General features: G+C 46.4%; 6 protein-coding genes across 6 annotated transcripts; 2 read left to right on the top strand and 4 right to left on the bottom strand.

The window, feature by feature from the left end:
* Positions 1–1,464: 1,464 nt before the first annotated feature.
* On the bottom strand, positions 1,465–3,228 carry LAJ45_06549 (uncharacterized protein; the record flags this gene model as incomplete). Its single annotated transcript, XM_046116112.1, has 2 exons — positions 1,465–3,069; positions 3,127–3,228. 2 exons carry the CDS (start codon positions 3,226–3,228, stop codon positions 1,465–1,467), a joined length of 1,707 nt encoding a protein of 568 aa, XP_045970773.1.
* A 4,107-nt stretch (positions 3,229–7,335) lies between these two features.
* LAJ45_06548 (uncharacterized protein) lies at positions 7,336–8,107 on the top strand (the record flags this gene model as incomplete). The annotated part of the gene is made up of 4 exons (XM_046116111.1): positions 7,336–7,447; positions 7,518–7,576; positions 7,641–7,759; positions 7,828–8,107. 4 exons carry the CDS (start codon positions 7,336–7,338, stop codon positions 8,105–8,107), a joined length of 570 nt encoding a protein of 189 aa, XP_045970772.1.
* Positions 8,108–8,418: 311 nt separating this feature from the next.
* On the bottom strand, positions 8,419–11,020 carry LAJ45_06547 (uncharacterized protein; the record flags this gene model as incomplete). The annotated part of the gene is made up of 7 exons (XM_046116110.1): positions 8,419–8,448; positions 8,508–8,698; positions 8,769–9,808; positions 9,879–10,048; positions 10,104–10,501; positions 10,562–10,720; positions 10,888–11,020. The coding sequence occupies 7 exons, from the start codon at positions 11,018–11,020 to the stop codon at positions 8,419–8,421; spliced, it is 2,121 nt and encodes a 706-aa protein (XP_045970771.1).
* A 374-nt stretch (positions 11,021–11,394) lies between these two features.
* Positions 11,395–12,028, bottom strand: LAJ45_06546 (uncharacterized protein; the record flags this gene model as incomplete). Its single annotated transcript, XM_046116109.1, has 2 exons — positions 11,395–11,514; positions 11,585–12,028. The coding sequence occupies 2 exons, from the start codon at positions 12,026–12,028 to the stop codon at positions 11,395–11,397; spliced, it is 564 nt and encodes a 187-aa protein (XP_045970770.1).
* Positions 12,029–12,065: 37 nt separating this feature from the next.
* Positions 12,066–12,879, bottom strand: LAJ45_06545 (uncharacterized protein; the record flags this gene model as incomplete). Its single annotated transcript, XM_046116108.1, has 3 exons — positions 12,066–12,072; positions 12,147–12,600; positions 12,654–12,879. 3 exons carry the CDS (start codon positions 12,877–12,879, stop codon positions 12,066–12,068), a joined length of 687 nt encoding a protein of 228 aa, XP_045970769.1.
* A 426-nt stretch (positions 12,880–13,305) lies between these two features.
* LAJ45_06544 (uncharacterized protein) lies at positions 13,306–16,115 on the top strand (the record flags this gene model as incomplete). Its single annotated transcript, XM_046116107.1, has 6 exons — positions 13,306–13,323; positions 13,378–13,403; positions 13,479–14,421; positions 14,470–14,882; positions 14,940–15,502; positions 15,556–16,115. 6 exons carry the CDS (start codon positions 13,306–13,308, stop codon positions 16,113–16,115), a joined length of 2,523 nt encoding a protein of 840 aa, XP_045970768.1.
* Positions 16,116–16,706: the final 591 nt, after the last annotated feature.

Genomic DNA, 16,706 nt, shown 5'->3' with positions numbered 1-16,706 from the left:
GATATAGATTCATGCCGGTAGTAGCTTCCGAGTATTTCTGGATCAAAGTGATTAAAATAAATCATTTATCCTATGCCAACACTGATCTCGACACCTAAAGTGAGCTATAAACCATCCACCCCTGAAGCCTTTGAACATGCGTCTCGTCTACATAGCTATCTGTCTCTTTTATAACATGTATGTAGCCTAGATATATTAGCTTTGGATGTGGAAGATGAGGACTGCGTTATCACAATTTCAGAGAATGTTTAGCCCTCGGCAGAGCACAACATAAAGTTTTCGCTGGCCTCAAGGCGAGGTACACATGTTCATTTCCTTGAATACTGCCCCTCCGGGAATCGACTACTATATTTAACAATGAATACTGCGCTTTAAAGCTTTATTACAAACAAAAGGCTTGAGCTGAATACAAAAAGCCCGAGCTCAATCTCATGGGGCGTGACGTAGACAGTGGCAAGTCGCAGAAGAGATTACAATTTGTTCAAAGTCAACTAGACAAACCTATCCTGCTATTCTAGAGGGGTTCTTTATGCCCTCGAATTGACAACCTACATAGCAATTCCCAGGAGAGAAGGTTAATCATATAATATCACTCGTGCCAAGACCGGTCTCGCAGTGTTTGACCATACACATTTCTCCCTATCTCCTTCACTTCGCTGAACTCGCAAACCCCCACGCAGAATGCCAAAGGTGTTGAAATCTCATTCACATATACAAGGCTCACAAGTATCCTTTATTAGGGGTATCGTCTCTAAGGCCTCTCTCGATAGTCTCAAACTACACGATCTTGCGCCTCTAATATTTGCCTATATATCGCCCTGCCTGCCCCAGGTCTGGTGTGGGTGCACTCTACTTATATATCAGGAAATTCTACCCACCTGCCAGAGCATCCTACATCTTTACTCACCGCACCCTCCTCCTTCCTTCATTCATCTAAAACATTGCAATCATTCCGGATTCTTATCACCGTTTATACCCACCTGTATCGCGTAGCACCACGCCGCGACATTGGGACCATAGAACCAACCGACTCCTGTGCACTGTAGTTGAGATGGTATAATTGCAGCTCTTGATGTATAAACACTCATTTGCGCCGTTCATTAGGATTATATACACACTAGATCCAACGAGAAGATCAGAGGGAGCTATAGGCGTTGCGATTCTGCATCGCTCCAATAAACGAGTGATATCCCATGAACCTCACTACCACACTACCAAACCAATTTCGTCCCACATAAACATTCCCATGAATTCCTCTCTGCTCAGTCAAGTTCTAACAGTGACTAAATATACCCACTCACTCAAACAAAACAAGGAATAAACAAAGAAAGAAAGAGAAGAAGACTTTTGGATATCACAACTCCCGGCCATCTACCCAACGCAAACTACTCTACATAAACCAACAAATTTAAAACAAAAACAAAAAAAAGCACCCAAAACGCCTTTCCCTCCACCCTCCCCTCACTACCAACCCCCACCCGCCTTCATCGCCAACTCCGCCGCCCTCGCCACCACATCCACCTCCTGTGTCTTCCCAAGATCATTCTCCACCTGCCTATACCCCGTAAACAGCAATTTCTCCTTCTCAATCCCCGTCCTTCCCTCCCACGCCTTCACAAACGCCTCCACCCTCTCACCCCTCACACCGTTCACCCCACCCCTCACACCCCCATTCCTCCCCTCCTCCTCCTCCTCACCAGCAGAGTAGTACGCCTCATCCACCCTCGCCACCCATTCCTTCTGGTTCTGCGTTGACTCGGAGGACATCGGCAAGGCGATCTCGTCATTAAACTTAACCTGCCCGCCGCCGTTCGTGCACCCGCCAGGACACGCCATGACTTCCACATATGCATACTCCGACCCCACAGACCCAGCGGCACCAGCAGCAGTCTTAGCCTTGCGCGCGGCAATTGCAGCCTGTGCCTTCCCGAATCGGGGGAGCACCCGTGTCTTCGCGGGCTTGAGGCGCCTTACCAGGTTCTGGATATTGCGGAATCCGTAGCAGCGGGCGAGGCGCGCGATGACTTCTTCTTGTTCGTCGTCGGCGGACGGAGGGCGGAAGACGACGTAGTCGACCGTATCGACGTTGCGGCCCTTCTCGACGCGGAGCTGTGCACCGGGGGTTTGTTCGATGAGGCGGGCGACGATGTGGGTGAGGTAGCCGCCGCTGGTGCCGGCGGTGTGGTCGGTGAGCGGGACGCGGCCGGGGCGGGAGAGGAGGCTGAGGACGGCGTCGGAGGCGGGCGCCTGCTGTGTTAGTGGTTTCCGGGGGAGCGTGGAGAAGTCGAGGTTGAGGGACTGAGCGAGCGAGATGAGCTCGCGGGTTGTGATGACGCAGTCGACGTCGCGGACGGGGGCTTCGTCGTTGGTGGGGCCCCAGGCGGCGGAGGTGAGCTCGCCGCGGGCGCCTTCGAGTTTCTTGTCGAAGCAGGGCATGATGCCAACGACGTAGACGCCCGAGGGGCCAGACTCGGGCTGGAGGAGTGTTTTTACGGCGGTTCCGAGGATGGCTTGTGGTGATTTTAGGGTCGAGAGGTGGGGGATGAGTGCGGGCTGGGTTGACTCCAGATAGCACACGAACCCGGGACAAGCAGATGTGAGTATCGGCTTCTTCTTCGAGATTCCTTCACCGGCGGGCTGCGATAATGATGCTAGGAGTTCCTCGGCGGCGTAGTGGAGCGCAATCTCTTCAGCGATATTGGTGTCTAGTACTAGGTCGAAGCCCCGTATTTTTGATTGACCGTTCTCCTCGCTCTCCAGTGTAGCTGTGCGGATACCTTCGCTGCCGCAGAGGAGCTGCTCAATCATCCATCCCACCTGCTTTTCCGTGACGCCGTAGGTCACCGCCAAACTCGCTCGTGTCTGTGGGCTCACTAAAGCAATGAACTTCTTGTCTTTGGACGAGGGCGCTGCGAGGTTCGCGAGCACTTCATTGTGCGATTGGAGGGATACGAGGACAGCTTCGGCGGAGGTGACGCATCCAGAGCAGGCGAGGCAGTCAGTCAGCGAGATTTGTGCGGGGGTGAGAGTCTGGGGCGCTTTGTCTTCCAAAATAACTTCGTAGGGGTTCTGTTAGTGTATGTTAGCTTTGGTGGAGTGCGATCAGAAGCTCGGGGGAGAAGATACATCTTTCGGGGGTGCTGCGGGGAGCGTTTCAACGGGCTTGATGCATGCGACTCCGGGGGAGATGAAGTCGTTTAGATCATCGGCGCTCAGGATAGCACTCATGGCTCGTTTCTTTATGTCTTCTTTATTTCACAGGGAGGATTGTGAGGATTATGGAGGGAAGTGGTGGTTTTCAATACTAAATGTTTCTTCTCTCCTGCAGGGCATTGGGCGATGAGATCTTTCTTCGTACAGGAGTTACAAATCCGCGGAAACCGGGAGAGAGCTGTGGCAAAACAATCGTGGGAAGAGGTGTGTCTTGTCTTATCTAATCGATAAGAGAGAGAGGTGGGGTTGACGGAATTTGTCATCACGGCGGTGTCACGGGAATTGACTTTTGAAAACAAGAGAATGACAGGCCAGTGGGAGCAATTGTTTGATATGCCTGGGTAATTATAAGTAGACACGAGCAGGCAGTCCTCAATGGTCTTCAGCGGTATAAAAACGGTGCACGAGATGTAGAGACGTTTCGACAGAAGTATCGCGGTCGTAGATGTTGAGTGGTGATTCCATTGGGAGATTTACTAGTAGAGGCCCAAATACTCAAATGCCTTTTCCCAGAGTCGTGATAAAGAAGCACATGTTTGTAATTGCATGTTTGCTCCAGGACAATTGTAGGTTTCTGTCTAGGACTTTGAGAGGCTCTTTTCAACCATTAGGACACAATCTTCTTCATTCAAGTTTAGTACAGTTAAATACATGTAAGTTTTGATCTATTGAAGGTCTGTAAAGCTTAAGTCGAGGTGAGCCCCTCAAATTCAACACCTTATATCCACTATCGCAGAGATGCAAACCCGCCCTGCAGATGATTGCCGACATGACAGTCGCGTTCATTTACCGCGCAGCACACAGCCAAGCCAAGCCAAGCCAAGCCAAGCCCACCCCTTGCAGAAAAATTTCTCCCGACCTGCGCAGAGTAGGGCAAGACCCCGCAAGAAAATTTTTTGGCCGCGTTGCCTTGGCACGGTTGTATAAAACCGACGATTCCCCCGCACCCTTCTTCTCTCACTATGCGATTTTACTTCATAGGATCATTTCTATAGTAAATCGCCTCTTCTGAACTCTTTACCAGAGCCACAGAATCTCCAACCTGGGGGATGAGGTTAATCCTCCCTATCCAAGAGTGATGCCTTTTTGCCTCTGCTTCGGCGGTGGTGGCTATGATCTCGACCCTTGTCTCTACCTGCCTCCTTTTGGAGGTTGGAGATGGGGGTGGATGGGGATGGAAGTCTGACAGGTCCTGAAAACTATATTTTTTTATATAGTTTTCTTTTTTATATAGTTTAAATAGTCAATAAAAATTATAAAAAAAGTTCTACAGTTTCCCCCCCCTTTCCTTTCTTTTTCTTCGTGTGATCAGATTTTTTTTGTAGAAATCTCCAAAGTGAAAGTGACCGAACAGTCGTAACACTCGCAGACCCAAAGATCGCGACCACCCAGAAACTGTAAATTTCCATGCGAGTCTTGCTGTAGAAGCCGCAACAACCGGTACGCCATCGTGAACCTCGTGCCCAGTCTGATACTGGAGACGATGTGATCTTTTAAACGTCGCGCAGTTGTTTTTAGGCACGATCTACATATTTGGCGTGGGATTAGGGTTCCCAAAAGCCACTGTTCTGCTCGGGAAAATGGGGCATTCCCGAAAACGGAAGGGGACGTCTCCAAACAGCATGAACCGAACAGGCATATTTTAAGAGAGGATCGAAACCCGGTGGGCGTAACACTACACGCACCTTTTCCCCGAGCTCTACATGCAAGACTTACCGTCTGAAAACGAGATACAACATTCTGAGGTTTCTTAATTTAATGATGGGCCCAACTTGGTTGACAAGCCCCGAGATTGATAGCTAGACCAGATATCGAGGCCTTCAACAACCTTGGTATACCGGTAAGAAACGACACTGATATGGTCTAAGTTCAGATCTTTTATCGCGCCATCATTATAAGGGTGCAGAGGATAGGACAGGAACCAATCTTCTACCAGTTGTCGAAAGGATTTATTCGTTGAATGGGTAACAAGATTAAGTAGACAAGGGCGCAAAACCAAAGAGCCGGCTGAGGTGTAACGGGAAGAAGAGTTGGCCATAAATGAAGAAGCCGTGATTTCACTCTATCGTAGCGTAAGCTCTCAAGCCGTTACATACATGTAGCTGTCCCTTTTCTCGAGCCAGCGGTGGTATCAAAGTATCTGCCCCGCAATCATACCTTCACACGGGTCCCAGTCGATATCGCACAATCATTATCTACAGTTTTTTCAAGATCTACCATCTATAGACCATGGAAGGACTGGTAACTTCGGGACTGGCGCCCACAAGTTATATGTATCTAATATCTAACTTCGTAAGAAAGAGGGAGTAGCAATATCGGTAAGGTTTTATGAAATTGAGCATACTCGTTCTTGATCATAGATCAGTAGGACTTGGACTACCTTAAAGTATAGACTAATGCGCATATATAACTACGCCTCCGTACCGATTGCAAGGACTACATGTAGTAAATCATCTAACTAACTGATCGTAAGACCGATAAAGTTCTCGGGTTTTTATCGCGGCTTCTGCGTACGAAAATCAACACAGACCAGGAAAAAGATTCCTATAACCCGACCCCCTCTTATCCTAGAAATTAGTCTACCTTACACCATCTCACGTGTTTTGACTCTTAAGTCTCCTTCTTCGGAACGGTCAGACAGTATGGTTCCAGAACTATCGGGCCATAGGGAACGTACACATCGAAAGATACAAACCTCAAGGTTGGGCCGCATTAGAGCGTGGCTGGAAATCAAAACCTTACTTAGTTCTAAGCTTTTCCACGTAAGATTGGTACAAAACTCTACGAAGGTCTACTACGAAGGTCAGGTTTGGGTTTGTGACGATAGTTTCATTAGCCGAGTGATAGCATATGATTTCACTCGACTTTTGTTATTCATACTGTTAGTAATGTTACCATCCTCAAAGCTGCAGAGAGAGTATAGTGATTTCCAGCAGAACTTAGTATTCCTGTCACTAACTTTGATCTCGCCGGCCCCCACTTGACAGCAGTGCGGGCTTGCGGCACTGACGGGTCAGGAATAAGGGTGTGGGTTGAGAGATGTATCATGGAAAGGTACTTGGTATGTTTGTAAGAAGTACAAATCAAAGAAGCTAGGGGGGTGACGGTCTCTAGGTTAGAACCTACGACACATAGTTGCCGGCGGAAGTTATATAAAAATCTCTATTTCAAGGGTAGGAATCGTCCCTTGTCCGAGTAAAACTAAGGAATGCCGTATTCTTATATATATCCTTTGATTTATTTAAGCTATATTAGTGTAGACTTATTTATATCTGTTAGAAGAAGGCAATGCTCGAAGCTACATGTAGTCAGATAGGTAAAGCTCAAGTGGCTGAGCGCTCCCATTCAATACTTCATCAGGTATCACTCGGTACTAAGACCACTATCACGTGATCTATTAATGCCAAGACCATATAATAAATCTGTCCGTAAGGCTCAAGATCCAATAATAAGCACAACAGCTGAGCTTCCCGCATCTCCCAACATATCACCGGTACATATAGGTCGGTCATCCGAGGGTTTAATAAGCACACGATGCTCTACCCTGTGGACCTGCATATCGTGGTAGATACATGTAGCTAGAGTACCCGGTACATTGCCAGACTAGATCAGACGTGTACGAACCAATCATGAAGTCAGAGGCCCTAAAGCTTTCTACCTGTAAACACTGTTGGCTCAATCATCAGTTTCACATCCCCCACTCGTTTTTAGATTCCCAACCTCTTCACGAATCCACTCGCGATGATCCCACGCCTACGCGTACACGGTACGGGGGACGTGTAGAGTAGAGTACCTACTGCAGGTGCATGCATAGAAATGAAGGACAGGCAGCCACTCAAAGCATGGATTCTAAGCTCGTTGCACCCTGCTATTTACACTCATACTAAGCCGAATGGGCATGGCGGGGTAACGCCATGCCTCACACGGTTCGCCAGTCCAACGCATCCCTTCACAGTTCCTGGAGTATATAAACTTAGTAAACCCACCGGTCTCCTGAATCAGTCCAATTCCAACAACTACTTGTAACTACCTTTGCCCAGAACAATCCCGTAACAGAACTCAATCCATCAATCCACCAATCCTTCAATCTTCCAAATCACATACATACCAGCAATAAACACAATGGCAACTTACTTTGACGGAAAGCCATCATTCAAGGACGTCCCGGTCAAAGATGGCCAGATCTCCACAACTGAATTCTTGTTGGCTTGCGAGTCCGTGGTGAAGCTCTTTGGTATGTAAACAAAACGAACTTCTCCAGCTCCGCTCACCCCAGTAGTAGCTTACTCTGTATCGTTTTTAAGATCTGTTCGAGGCTACAGCCTTCTCTGTTGTCCAGAGCGACATGACCGGAAACATCAAGGTGTGTAATGAGTTATACCCCCACAGGAGCTTAAAAAAAGCATGTATTGACATTAGCCAATTAGAAAATTCGCGACCGTCAGCTCGCGACCCCCGCAAAGTCAGAAACTATACAGGATCTCGTCAAGAACGAGAGGGCAGAGGGCCTGAAAACAGCTTCTGAGGGTCTCCTCTGGCTTACTCGGTGAGTTCATCTATTTCCAATCATCAATTTATCTTTTTCGTTGAGAAGGCATACTAATAAACCTACAGTGGTCTCTTATTCACCTCAACTGGGCTTCGTAAGAGTGTCTCGAACCCCTCAGAAGAGCTATCCACTTCGTTCACCAACGCATACGGCGTAACTCTCAAGCAGCATCACAGCTTTGTGGTCAGGCCTCTCTTTGGTCTTGCCATGAAGGCTTGCCCCGCACGCAATTCGTTCTACGCGAAACTAGGAGAGAACTGCGATGCCCAGCTCGAGGAATGGCTTACAAGCCTCGAGTTGTGTGTTAATATTCTCAGCAAGTGGATTGAAGGCGTGAAGCTTTAAATCTAGTTAATCGGAAATTCGGCGACTTTTTCATAAGCTATTTTATATAAATATTCTACAATTTTAACAAAGAGTCGATTGCGATATATCAATTTTCTTGCGAAGGCCCTTCTGTTTAGCGGCGCTTTTGTCTTACAATGCTTTGTCCAAAAAAGGGAATGATCATGATTATCTAGTAGCAAATAAATTTGGTAAAGAATCAGATTTGGGTACTATATCTCCTCATCTGCCAATTGCGTACAAAGAGCAAAGAAATGCTAGATTGAATCTTTGACCAGAAACAGGAAATAGATATGGAAGAAACCTCAAAACTAATAGGATCTTCCAAAAAGTGTGTAATGCTATTCAAATAGTCAATATATGCCAAGAATAACTTGTACAGATATGATTCAATAGGTACCTTTGCATTCTCACCACATTGGGTGCACTTTGTAGTTCCTGGGACAATGGCGTGTTCACCGGTTGGCTGCTCAAACGGAATACACAAGGACTTGGCACCCATGGATGGGGCCTTTGCGTCTTCTGGCTCTCCGCCCTCATTAGTGCCCTTGCTGCGTTCTTTGATTTCATCCTCACACTCCTCACGGTCACCTAAGTTCCGGTAGAAATAATTGTAAGTAATGAGCTTTATTTGGTATGCATAAAGATGAGATAAGCTTACAGTGGGGAATAAGGATGACATTCTTGGCATTCAATGCCGGGGTGAATTCCTCCCACTTGGTAATGATCTTGGTGTGCTCATCGAATGATTTCTTCGCCTTGATGTACAGATCTGATTGGATAGTGTCAAGGAGAGTTTGAATTGTAGATGCGAGCCCATCAAGAGGAATGGGTGTCTTCTCGCCATTGTCACGACGGACGGAGAGGACCTGCTTCTTCACAATATCCTTGGGACCATACTCAATTCTCAATGGGACACCCTTAAGCTCCCAGTCATTGAACTTGTATCCAGGAGAGTAGGTCTCACGAGTGTCAGCCTTGACACGAATGCCGGCCTTTTGCAGAGTGACTGCGATCTCAGAGACGCCCTCCAAGAGAGTCTTTCTCTCTTCATCAGTAGTTCTTGCGGTGAGACCACAGGGGACAATGACAACCTGGTGAGCGGCCACCTTAGGGGGGAGAACAAGCCCCTTGTTGTCACCGTGAATCATGACGCAGACACCAATGACACGGGTCGACAGACCCCAGGAGTTTTGCCACACATACACCTTCTTATCTTCCTCTGGGTCTCCCTCCTTCCAGTCCGGATTCTCGACAATGATGTTGAACATCTTTGAGAAGTTCTGACCCAAACAATGGGATGTTGCTCCCTGGATACCACGGCCGGTTGTTGGGATATAACCCTCTACAGTGGTAGTGAAGAGACCACCAGCAAACTTCTCTTTTTCTGTCTTTTTACCTTTGATAGTCGGGACAGCGAGAAGCTCAGAGTAGACACCAGAGTACCAGTCAAGGATCTGCATCACCTCCTCCTCGGCCATCTTGCGAGTCATGTGTGCGGTATGGCCTTCCTGCCAGAGGAACTCACGTGTGCGGAGGAAAGGTTGGGGGTGCTTGAATTCCCAGCGGACAACTGAGTTCCACTGGTTCAATTTCAGGGGAAGGTCACGATGACTACGGATCCATTTGGCGTAGTAGGGGTACATAACGGTCTCTGAGGTAGGACGGATAGCAATGTGCTCCTCGAGATCGGTGCTGCCGCTGTAGATATGTAGATATAAAATCAGCGCTTCATTGTGGGCTATTTACTGGAATGTGCATTAAAACATACGCCTTAGTGACCCAAGCTACTTCAGGAGCGAATCCTTCGATATGATCCTTCTCGCGCTCGAGGACCTTTGCGGAAACAAACATGGGAAAGTAGCAGTTTTCAACTCCAATGGTCTTAATGTTATCATCAAACCAGCGTTGGACCTTCTCCCAGACCGCATAGGACCACGGCTATCCAGAGTGTCCAATTAGCTCAATTCATCTTGAAGTCAATCGAGGGCCAAACCTTCAAAATGTAGCATCCAGAGATATCATAGTAGTCCAGCATATCACCTTTGGTAAGAACCTGCTGGTACCAGTTCGAGAAATCGGCTTCTTTCCTTGTAGTGATACCAATAAGCTCCGCGCCGTGGATTTCGGAATCCTTCTTTGTTGAAACTTTCACTGGAGAAGCCTTAGCAACCTCCTTTGAAGCGGCCTGGACGCTGGCCAATCCGAACTCTACAACAGTGACCTTAACGCCAGTTCCCTCCAAATGGGTCTTGATCTCCGCCCCTGAAATAAATACGGTTACATCTGACTTTGAGGGGTGAACCGCGATCTTAGAAGTAGACTCGACCAGACGGCTGTCGAGCACCACCTGAACAGCAGTAGCGTTTTCCTTGGTGATGGAAAGAGGAGAAACTGCATTTAAAGTTATCAATATTCGTTCAATTGTTTGTGGGGGAATGGTTGGATGCTTACCATTAGCCGGTTCTACTCCCAACGCAGTTTGGACCGCATCTGCGGCAGCCATGCGAGGCTCTTTGACATCGACCGCCTTTGCGATGAGGCTAGATGGGGTGTTTGTATCCTCTAGGGCGACAAGGACGATAAGGACAGCGGTCTGCGATTTTGGGGTTTCTAAAAGTCTCCATTATAAGAAATTTGTTCACGACATTCGTGCGCGCGTTCAAAAACACTAGTTACAGCTTCTCTCACACTCGTGCATTTTTTTTTTTTTTTTTCCCTTATAAGAGCATAGTTTTATTCTAGAAAAAGGAGCAGTTTTGGGGACGGAATATTCGTACTTGGCTTGAAAACAAGAGTTTTGGTCAAAGAGTATGACTCAGGAAGTCCCGAGGCTGATTCGAGCTGTGATTTCCACTCGGCCGCATTCGAGCAAGGCCCGTGGGAAACTGTTTGTGCGTCGGCGATAGACATGACGGAGAATTTTTCTGCTGCTTCAGAGGCCATGAACCGTCCAGAGTACTAGGGTAAATGTCGCGCGTGGTGTCTCTTGAAATAACAGGCAGCGAATGATTTCTGGTATTTTGGCGGGGTTGGGAGGGGTTGTTTGTTGCACAGTGGGGCAGATACGCTAGAGTAGGTACGGTCACGTGATAGCAGATCCCTACAGGAGGTAAGGGATATATACTTCCCAAGAAGGCGTTAAGCCTTAATAAACCCGGTCAAACCCCTTTGGGCCATAATTAGGATGCTCGTAATATGTGAGCTTAAGTCAACGGATAATATCTTCGCTATGTATAACTTTCCTTGACTAAACAAATCTATGTGAAAAAAATACTAATGTTCCCTCAAAGTCCAAAAACTGGTGCAGCTATATTATCCCAATTCTCGTCCCATCGATCATGAGTCTCTTTCATAGCCCCCATCTTCAACCTTTCCAACTCCCTTGAGCTCGGATTAAACAAAGTCTATTAGGGAATGTATTAGTCAACAACGCCTGCAAAATTGTAAGATATGAATCCAATGAATAAACAATACCTTCAAATTTTCACCCAGATCTTGACCATCCTTGAATACAATTCCGTTCTCACGATGCTTCACCAGCTCCCTCAAAGCATAAAATCCGAACGCAGCAACCGGAACGCCCACGCCAAATAGGTCCACAACTTTCATTGGCAGATCTACACCAGAAGTACTAGTATGCAAGCTGATTCCCAAGTCGGCACAGGCAATCATCTTTGGGTAATCCTCCGATTCCAGCCATACAGTCTCTACGGTGATAAATTGAAATTCAAGCTTCTCAATCGTAGCAATATACCCATCCTTCAGGGGTCCTTTGCCAGTGATAATTGCAAGAATTGATGGAGCTGAGCCAGGCTTGAGAAAGTTTGCTCCACTCGCATAACTGTCATATGAAAGAAGGGCTGCAAGCAGCTGAGAGAAATCTTCGTCTGGTGTCCAGGATGTGGAAGAGGTTATCATCTTGGTTTTCCCTGAAAGTATAGCTGCTGCATGGCGTTTAGTTGCTGGGTGCGATTCAAGAAATTCCTTCTTAGCAGCAGCGTCTAGCGGGACAAAATGCATTGGTGGTCGGTCATACAAAGTTCTGATGGGAGCTTTGATTCCCATATCATCTTTTAAAACCTTTGCCATAGCATTTGTAACTGCAAAATTGGCGTATGCGGCCCTTCCAAAGACTTTCTCGTAAAATTTGCAGAACCACACAATAGGATGCTCGTTGAGCTTCATCATCAAAATACTCCATCCAAAATTGTGCCAATCAATAACAACCTTCTGCATTCTCAGCTTGCTAACGAACTGAGTGACAATGAGAGTAGGTATGGCCGGTGGGTTTTGTAGAAGAATATAGCCTGCTGATGGCGGGATTACGTAAAGAAGGCAGTAAAGCAATGAGGTGAACTGAAAGAATGCCTTGAAAGGTGCAAAAATGACGAATGTAAGCGGTGTAGAAGTGTTGAATAACTTTGGAGGCACCGGAAGAGGGTATCTGTGTATATTAGTATTTCCGAGTAGCTCAGGACGAGGAAGTGATTCTAATTGAAAATTAGCTCGTAGTTCAGAAGTGTATAGTTGAACTAAAATAGACCTTCATATCCCACAAGATCCACTATAGCTCCTTTCCTTGCCAACGACAAGCAATGATGCTGCATCCTTGGACTCCGGCCAATATCCCCTAACACCAACACGACAACTCGCTTCTTCTCAGTGTTTGATGGATGATGCCTTGTAGGTAAACACATCAACATTAAGGTAAATGTCATCGAGAAGAACAAGAGCGGAGTCGCCCAAACTTCAACGAATGTGGTAAACATCTTGGATGTTGCGAACTCTATCGCAGTACTGTGGACTCGAGAAGATGTCAAGCGGATAAGGTTGTTTTATATAATACTGGTGTCAAGGTACTTCGTCACAGGAGTCTGATCGAACTCCTTTTCTAAATCAAGAAGCTGAACCGGTTAGTTGAGGGCTGTGAATCAATTCCAGGGGTTCACAAAGATCTTCTCTGGGACTCCCGCGATTGATACTGGAAGGAGGACAGGTTGCGGGTGACAGGGCTGAGCAATTAGGGCTTCACTCCTTGAGCCTCATTCTTGGCGTATACTAGCGCAGTTTCGCACAGTGAAATCTTGGCAAGAAAGAAAAAAAATGAATTTCGAGGTTGCTATCCTCTCCAGCACCTTCAACAGACAGAACCCCACATACCATTCCCTTCAGCTTCTTTTCTGCATTTGCCCACAATGGCGATTCAAAAGAAGGTGAGCTATCTCCTCTTGTTTACCCGAATGTGTTTTAATTGAGTCGTTTTTTAGCATGGAAAAGGTCGTCTTGATAAATGGTACGCAGAAAGAAAAGAAAAAAAAAGATCCCACATCCGACACCTTAAGATTTCAAGAAACTAAAATCTTTATAGGTACAAGCTCGCCAAACAAAAAGGCTACCGTGCTCGTGCCGCGTTCAAATTGATTCAGCTTAATAAGAAATACAATTTCCTCGAAAAGAGCAAAGTAGTCCTTGATCTCTGCGCTGCCCCAGGTTCCTGGTCCCAGGTTGCTGCGGAATGCATGCCCGTAAACTCCCTTATTGTCGCCGTTGATCTCGCGCCAATCAAACCTATCCCTAAAGTTATTTCTTTCCAAAGCGATATCACCACAGAAAAATGCAGGGCCACAATCCGAGGACATTTGAAGTCATGGAAAGCGGATACCGTCATGCATGATGGTGCTCCAAACGTTGGTACTGCGTGGGTTCAGGATGCTTTCACACAGGCAGAGCTTGTTCTCCAGTCTCTCAAGCTCGCCACGGAGTTTCTGATAGAAGGAGGAACTTTCGTTACCAAGGTTTTCCGCTCTCGTGATTTTAACAACCTTATGTGGGTGTTCAATCAGCTGTTCACCAAAGTTGAAGCCACCAAACCCCCATCGTCACGTGCCGTATCTGCGGAAATCTTCGTCGTTTGCAGAGGTTATAAAGCTCCTAAAAGAGTAGACCCTAAATTCCTTGACCCCCGGAGCGTATTCGAGGAATTGCCGGACGCTACCCCGAATAATGAGGCTAAGGTCTTCAATCCGGAGGTCAAAAAGAGAAAGAGAGATGGTTATGAAGAGGGCGATTACCTGCAATTCAAGGAAGTTCCTGTCAACGAGTTCATTGAGACTACGGATCCAATTCAAATGCTAGGAAGCTTAAACAGGTTGTCCTTTGAGGAAAAAAAGGGTGGAGATCTAGCGATTGCGGCGATTTCCAAACTCCCAGAGACAACCGTAGAGATCCGAAACTGCTGTCAGGATCTTAGGGTCTTAGGCCGAAAAGAATTCAAACACCTGCTCAAATGGCGACTTTCCGTTAGGGAAAAGGTAAAATTTCCTACACTCGGGCGTCGTTACGGGACTGACGTGTAATAGTTTGGATTGGTAGTCAAGAAAAAGGATGACAAGGTCGTTGAAGCCGCCGAAATCACCCCTATGGACGAAGAGCTACAAATCGAGCAAGATCTCGAGCTTCTCAAACAGAAAGAATCCGCCGAAAAGAAACGTGCAAGGCGAAGAGAAAACGAGAAAAAACAAAAAGAGATCGTACGGTTACAGCTTCACATGACTACCCCGATGGAAATCGGACAAGAGCAACAATGGGACTCCATGTTTGGTCTTAAACCTGTCGATAAAGCTGGTGCCCTTGGGGAGATAGTCAAGGGCAAAATGAACGTGGTTGTTGAAGAGGATGACAAGAAAAGAAAAGATTTAGATATGGGTGATTCGGAGGTAGATGACACAGAGGATGAAGAGGCAGACAGGATGGAGGCCGAATTAGATGGCTTGTAAGGCACCATATCGAATATTTTTATTACCTTTACTAATCAAATTTTGCATGATAGGTACGAGCAATATCGGGAAAGAAAAGCTGAAACCGATGCAAAGTATAAAGCCAAAAAGGCGAGAAAAGAGCACGAGGACGGCGAATGGCATGGTATAGAGGAGAAGGAAGAAAGTAGTGACGATGAGGTCGTGGTTGACGAAGCGGAGAGCAGCGATGAGAGCGATAGTGAGGATGAAGATGGTGAAACGAAAGACAAACTGATGACAACCTTAGACGACAGTCACGTTAAGGGCAAGGATGGCTTAAGCAAAAGAGCTTCCATGTTCTTTGATCAGGAAATATTTGCAGACATTGACGACGAAGTCGAAAGTGAAGACGGATCAGATCTCGAGGAAGGTGAAGGGGATGATGAGGGCTCAGACGAAGAAATGGGAGATGCAGATACAGCAGTCGATGCGAGTGACGAGGAAATGGCTGATGAAGCTGAAGAGGAGCTCGCAGGGTCGGAGGATGGTTTCGAAACTGAGGAAGAATGGGAAGATGACGGTATTGAGATTGTCAAGGGAAGCAAAGATGAACATTGGGATTCAACTCAAGAACCTAAAAAGAACGGCAAGCTTGGTGAGTTTTAATATATCTCATTCTGCGTAGGTTGTACTAATACGACATTCTAGATATCAACATCATCACTGCTGAAGCCATGTCTCTTGCACAACGAATTGCTTCAGGGAAAAAGGCCAAAATTGATATTATAGATGATAATTTCAATAAGTTCTCCTTCCGGGACAAGGATGGCCTTCCTGACTGGTTCCTTGACGACGAAAACAATCATTCGAAGCCTATACGTCCTATCACCGCCGAGGGTGCAGCAGCGATCAAGGAAAAGATGCGAGCTTTAAATGCTCGGCCAATCAAGAAGGTTCAAGAAGCTAAGGATCGCAAAAAGTTTAAAGCTCATCAAAGGATGGAGAAGCTGCGTAAGAAGAGTGCATTGATGGCGGACGAGGATGGTGTTACGGAGAAAGACAAGGCACAAAGCATCACAAAGCTTATGCAAAAGGCAGCGAAGAAGAAACCAAAGAAAAAGGTCACAGTCGTTGTTGCCAAAGGTGGTAATAAGGGCCATGGAAGGCCGAAGGGTGTCAAGGGTAAATATAAGGTTGTTGATGCCAGGTTGAAAAAGGATGTGAGAGCACAAAAGAGAACCGCAAAGAAGAATAAGGGAAAGAAATAATGATAAACACTTATGGACAGAAGGCGATAATGTGTATATGTACTTTTTTTGAAGCAATAATTTCTTGGCCCGTTATTTACAGACTCTTCAAAAACATTCGTGGTTTAGAACTTAGCCAGTTTTTTTTTTAAGGAAAGGGTCTCTTTACCCTGTCCCAATAGTAGCTCTCCGCAAGAGAGGTTAATATTCATAGGTACATGTATATAGGACACGCAGTTGTGCTGCCATGCAATGGTATCAACAAGTAATTGTATTCTTAGAGTTACATATTTTATCTGGTGGTTTCTGCGGGCTGGATGTTTATATATATTACAAAAGCCCATGAGTGGACCATTTGGTTGAATTCTAACCTCTGAACCTAACAGGACATAAGTGTTCGTCGCTATACTTAAGGTGGAAATCACCGGATATTCCGGTATACAAAGAGTTATGAGTGTAAGAACTCCAGTTTAATTGTATTATCAAGTAGCGATATTTCGCATATCCGCAAATATTGTAGTTACACCCTTGTGGATGGTAGGTACAGTCACCCCTAGCCCTGATGTCATTCATTATCAGATCGATCTAATCATTGAGCCTCAAACTCAACGC

The sequence above is a fragment of the Morchella importuna genome (assembly GCF_003444635.1).
Source record: "Morchella importuna strain M04M26 chromosome Unknown Morimp01GS019, whole genome shotgun sequence".
NCBI lineage: Eukaryota > Fungi > Ascomycota > Pezizomycetes > Pezizales > Morchellaceae > Morchella > Morchella importuna.
This window is presented reverse-complemented; position numbering and strand designations above follow the sequence as displayed.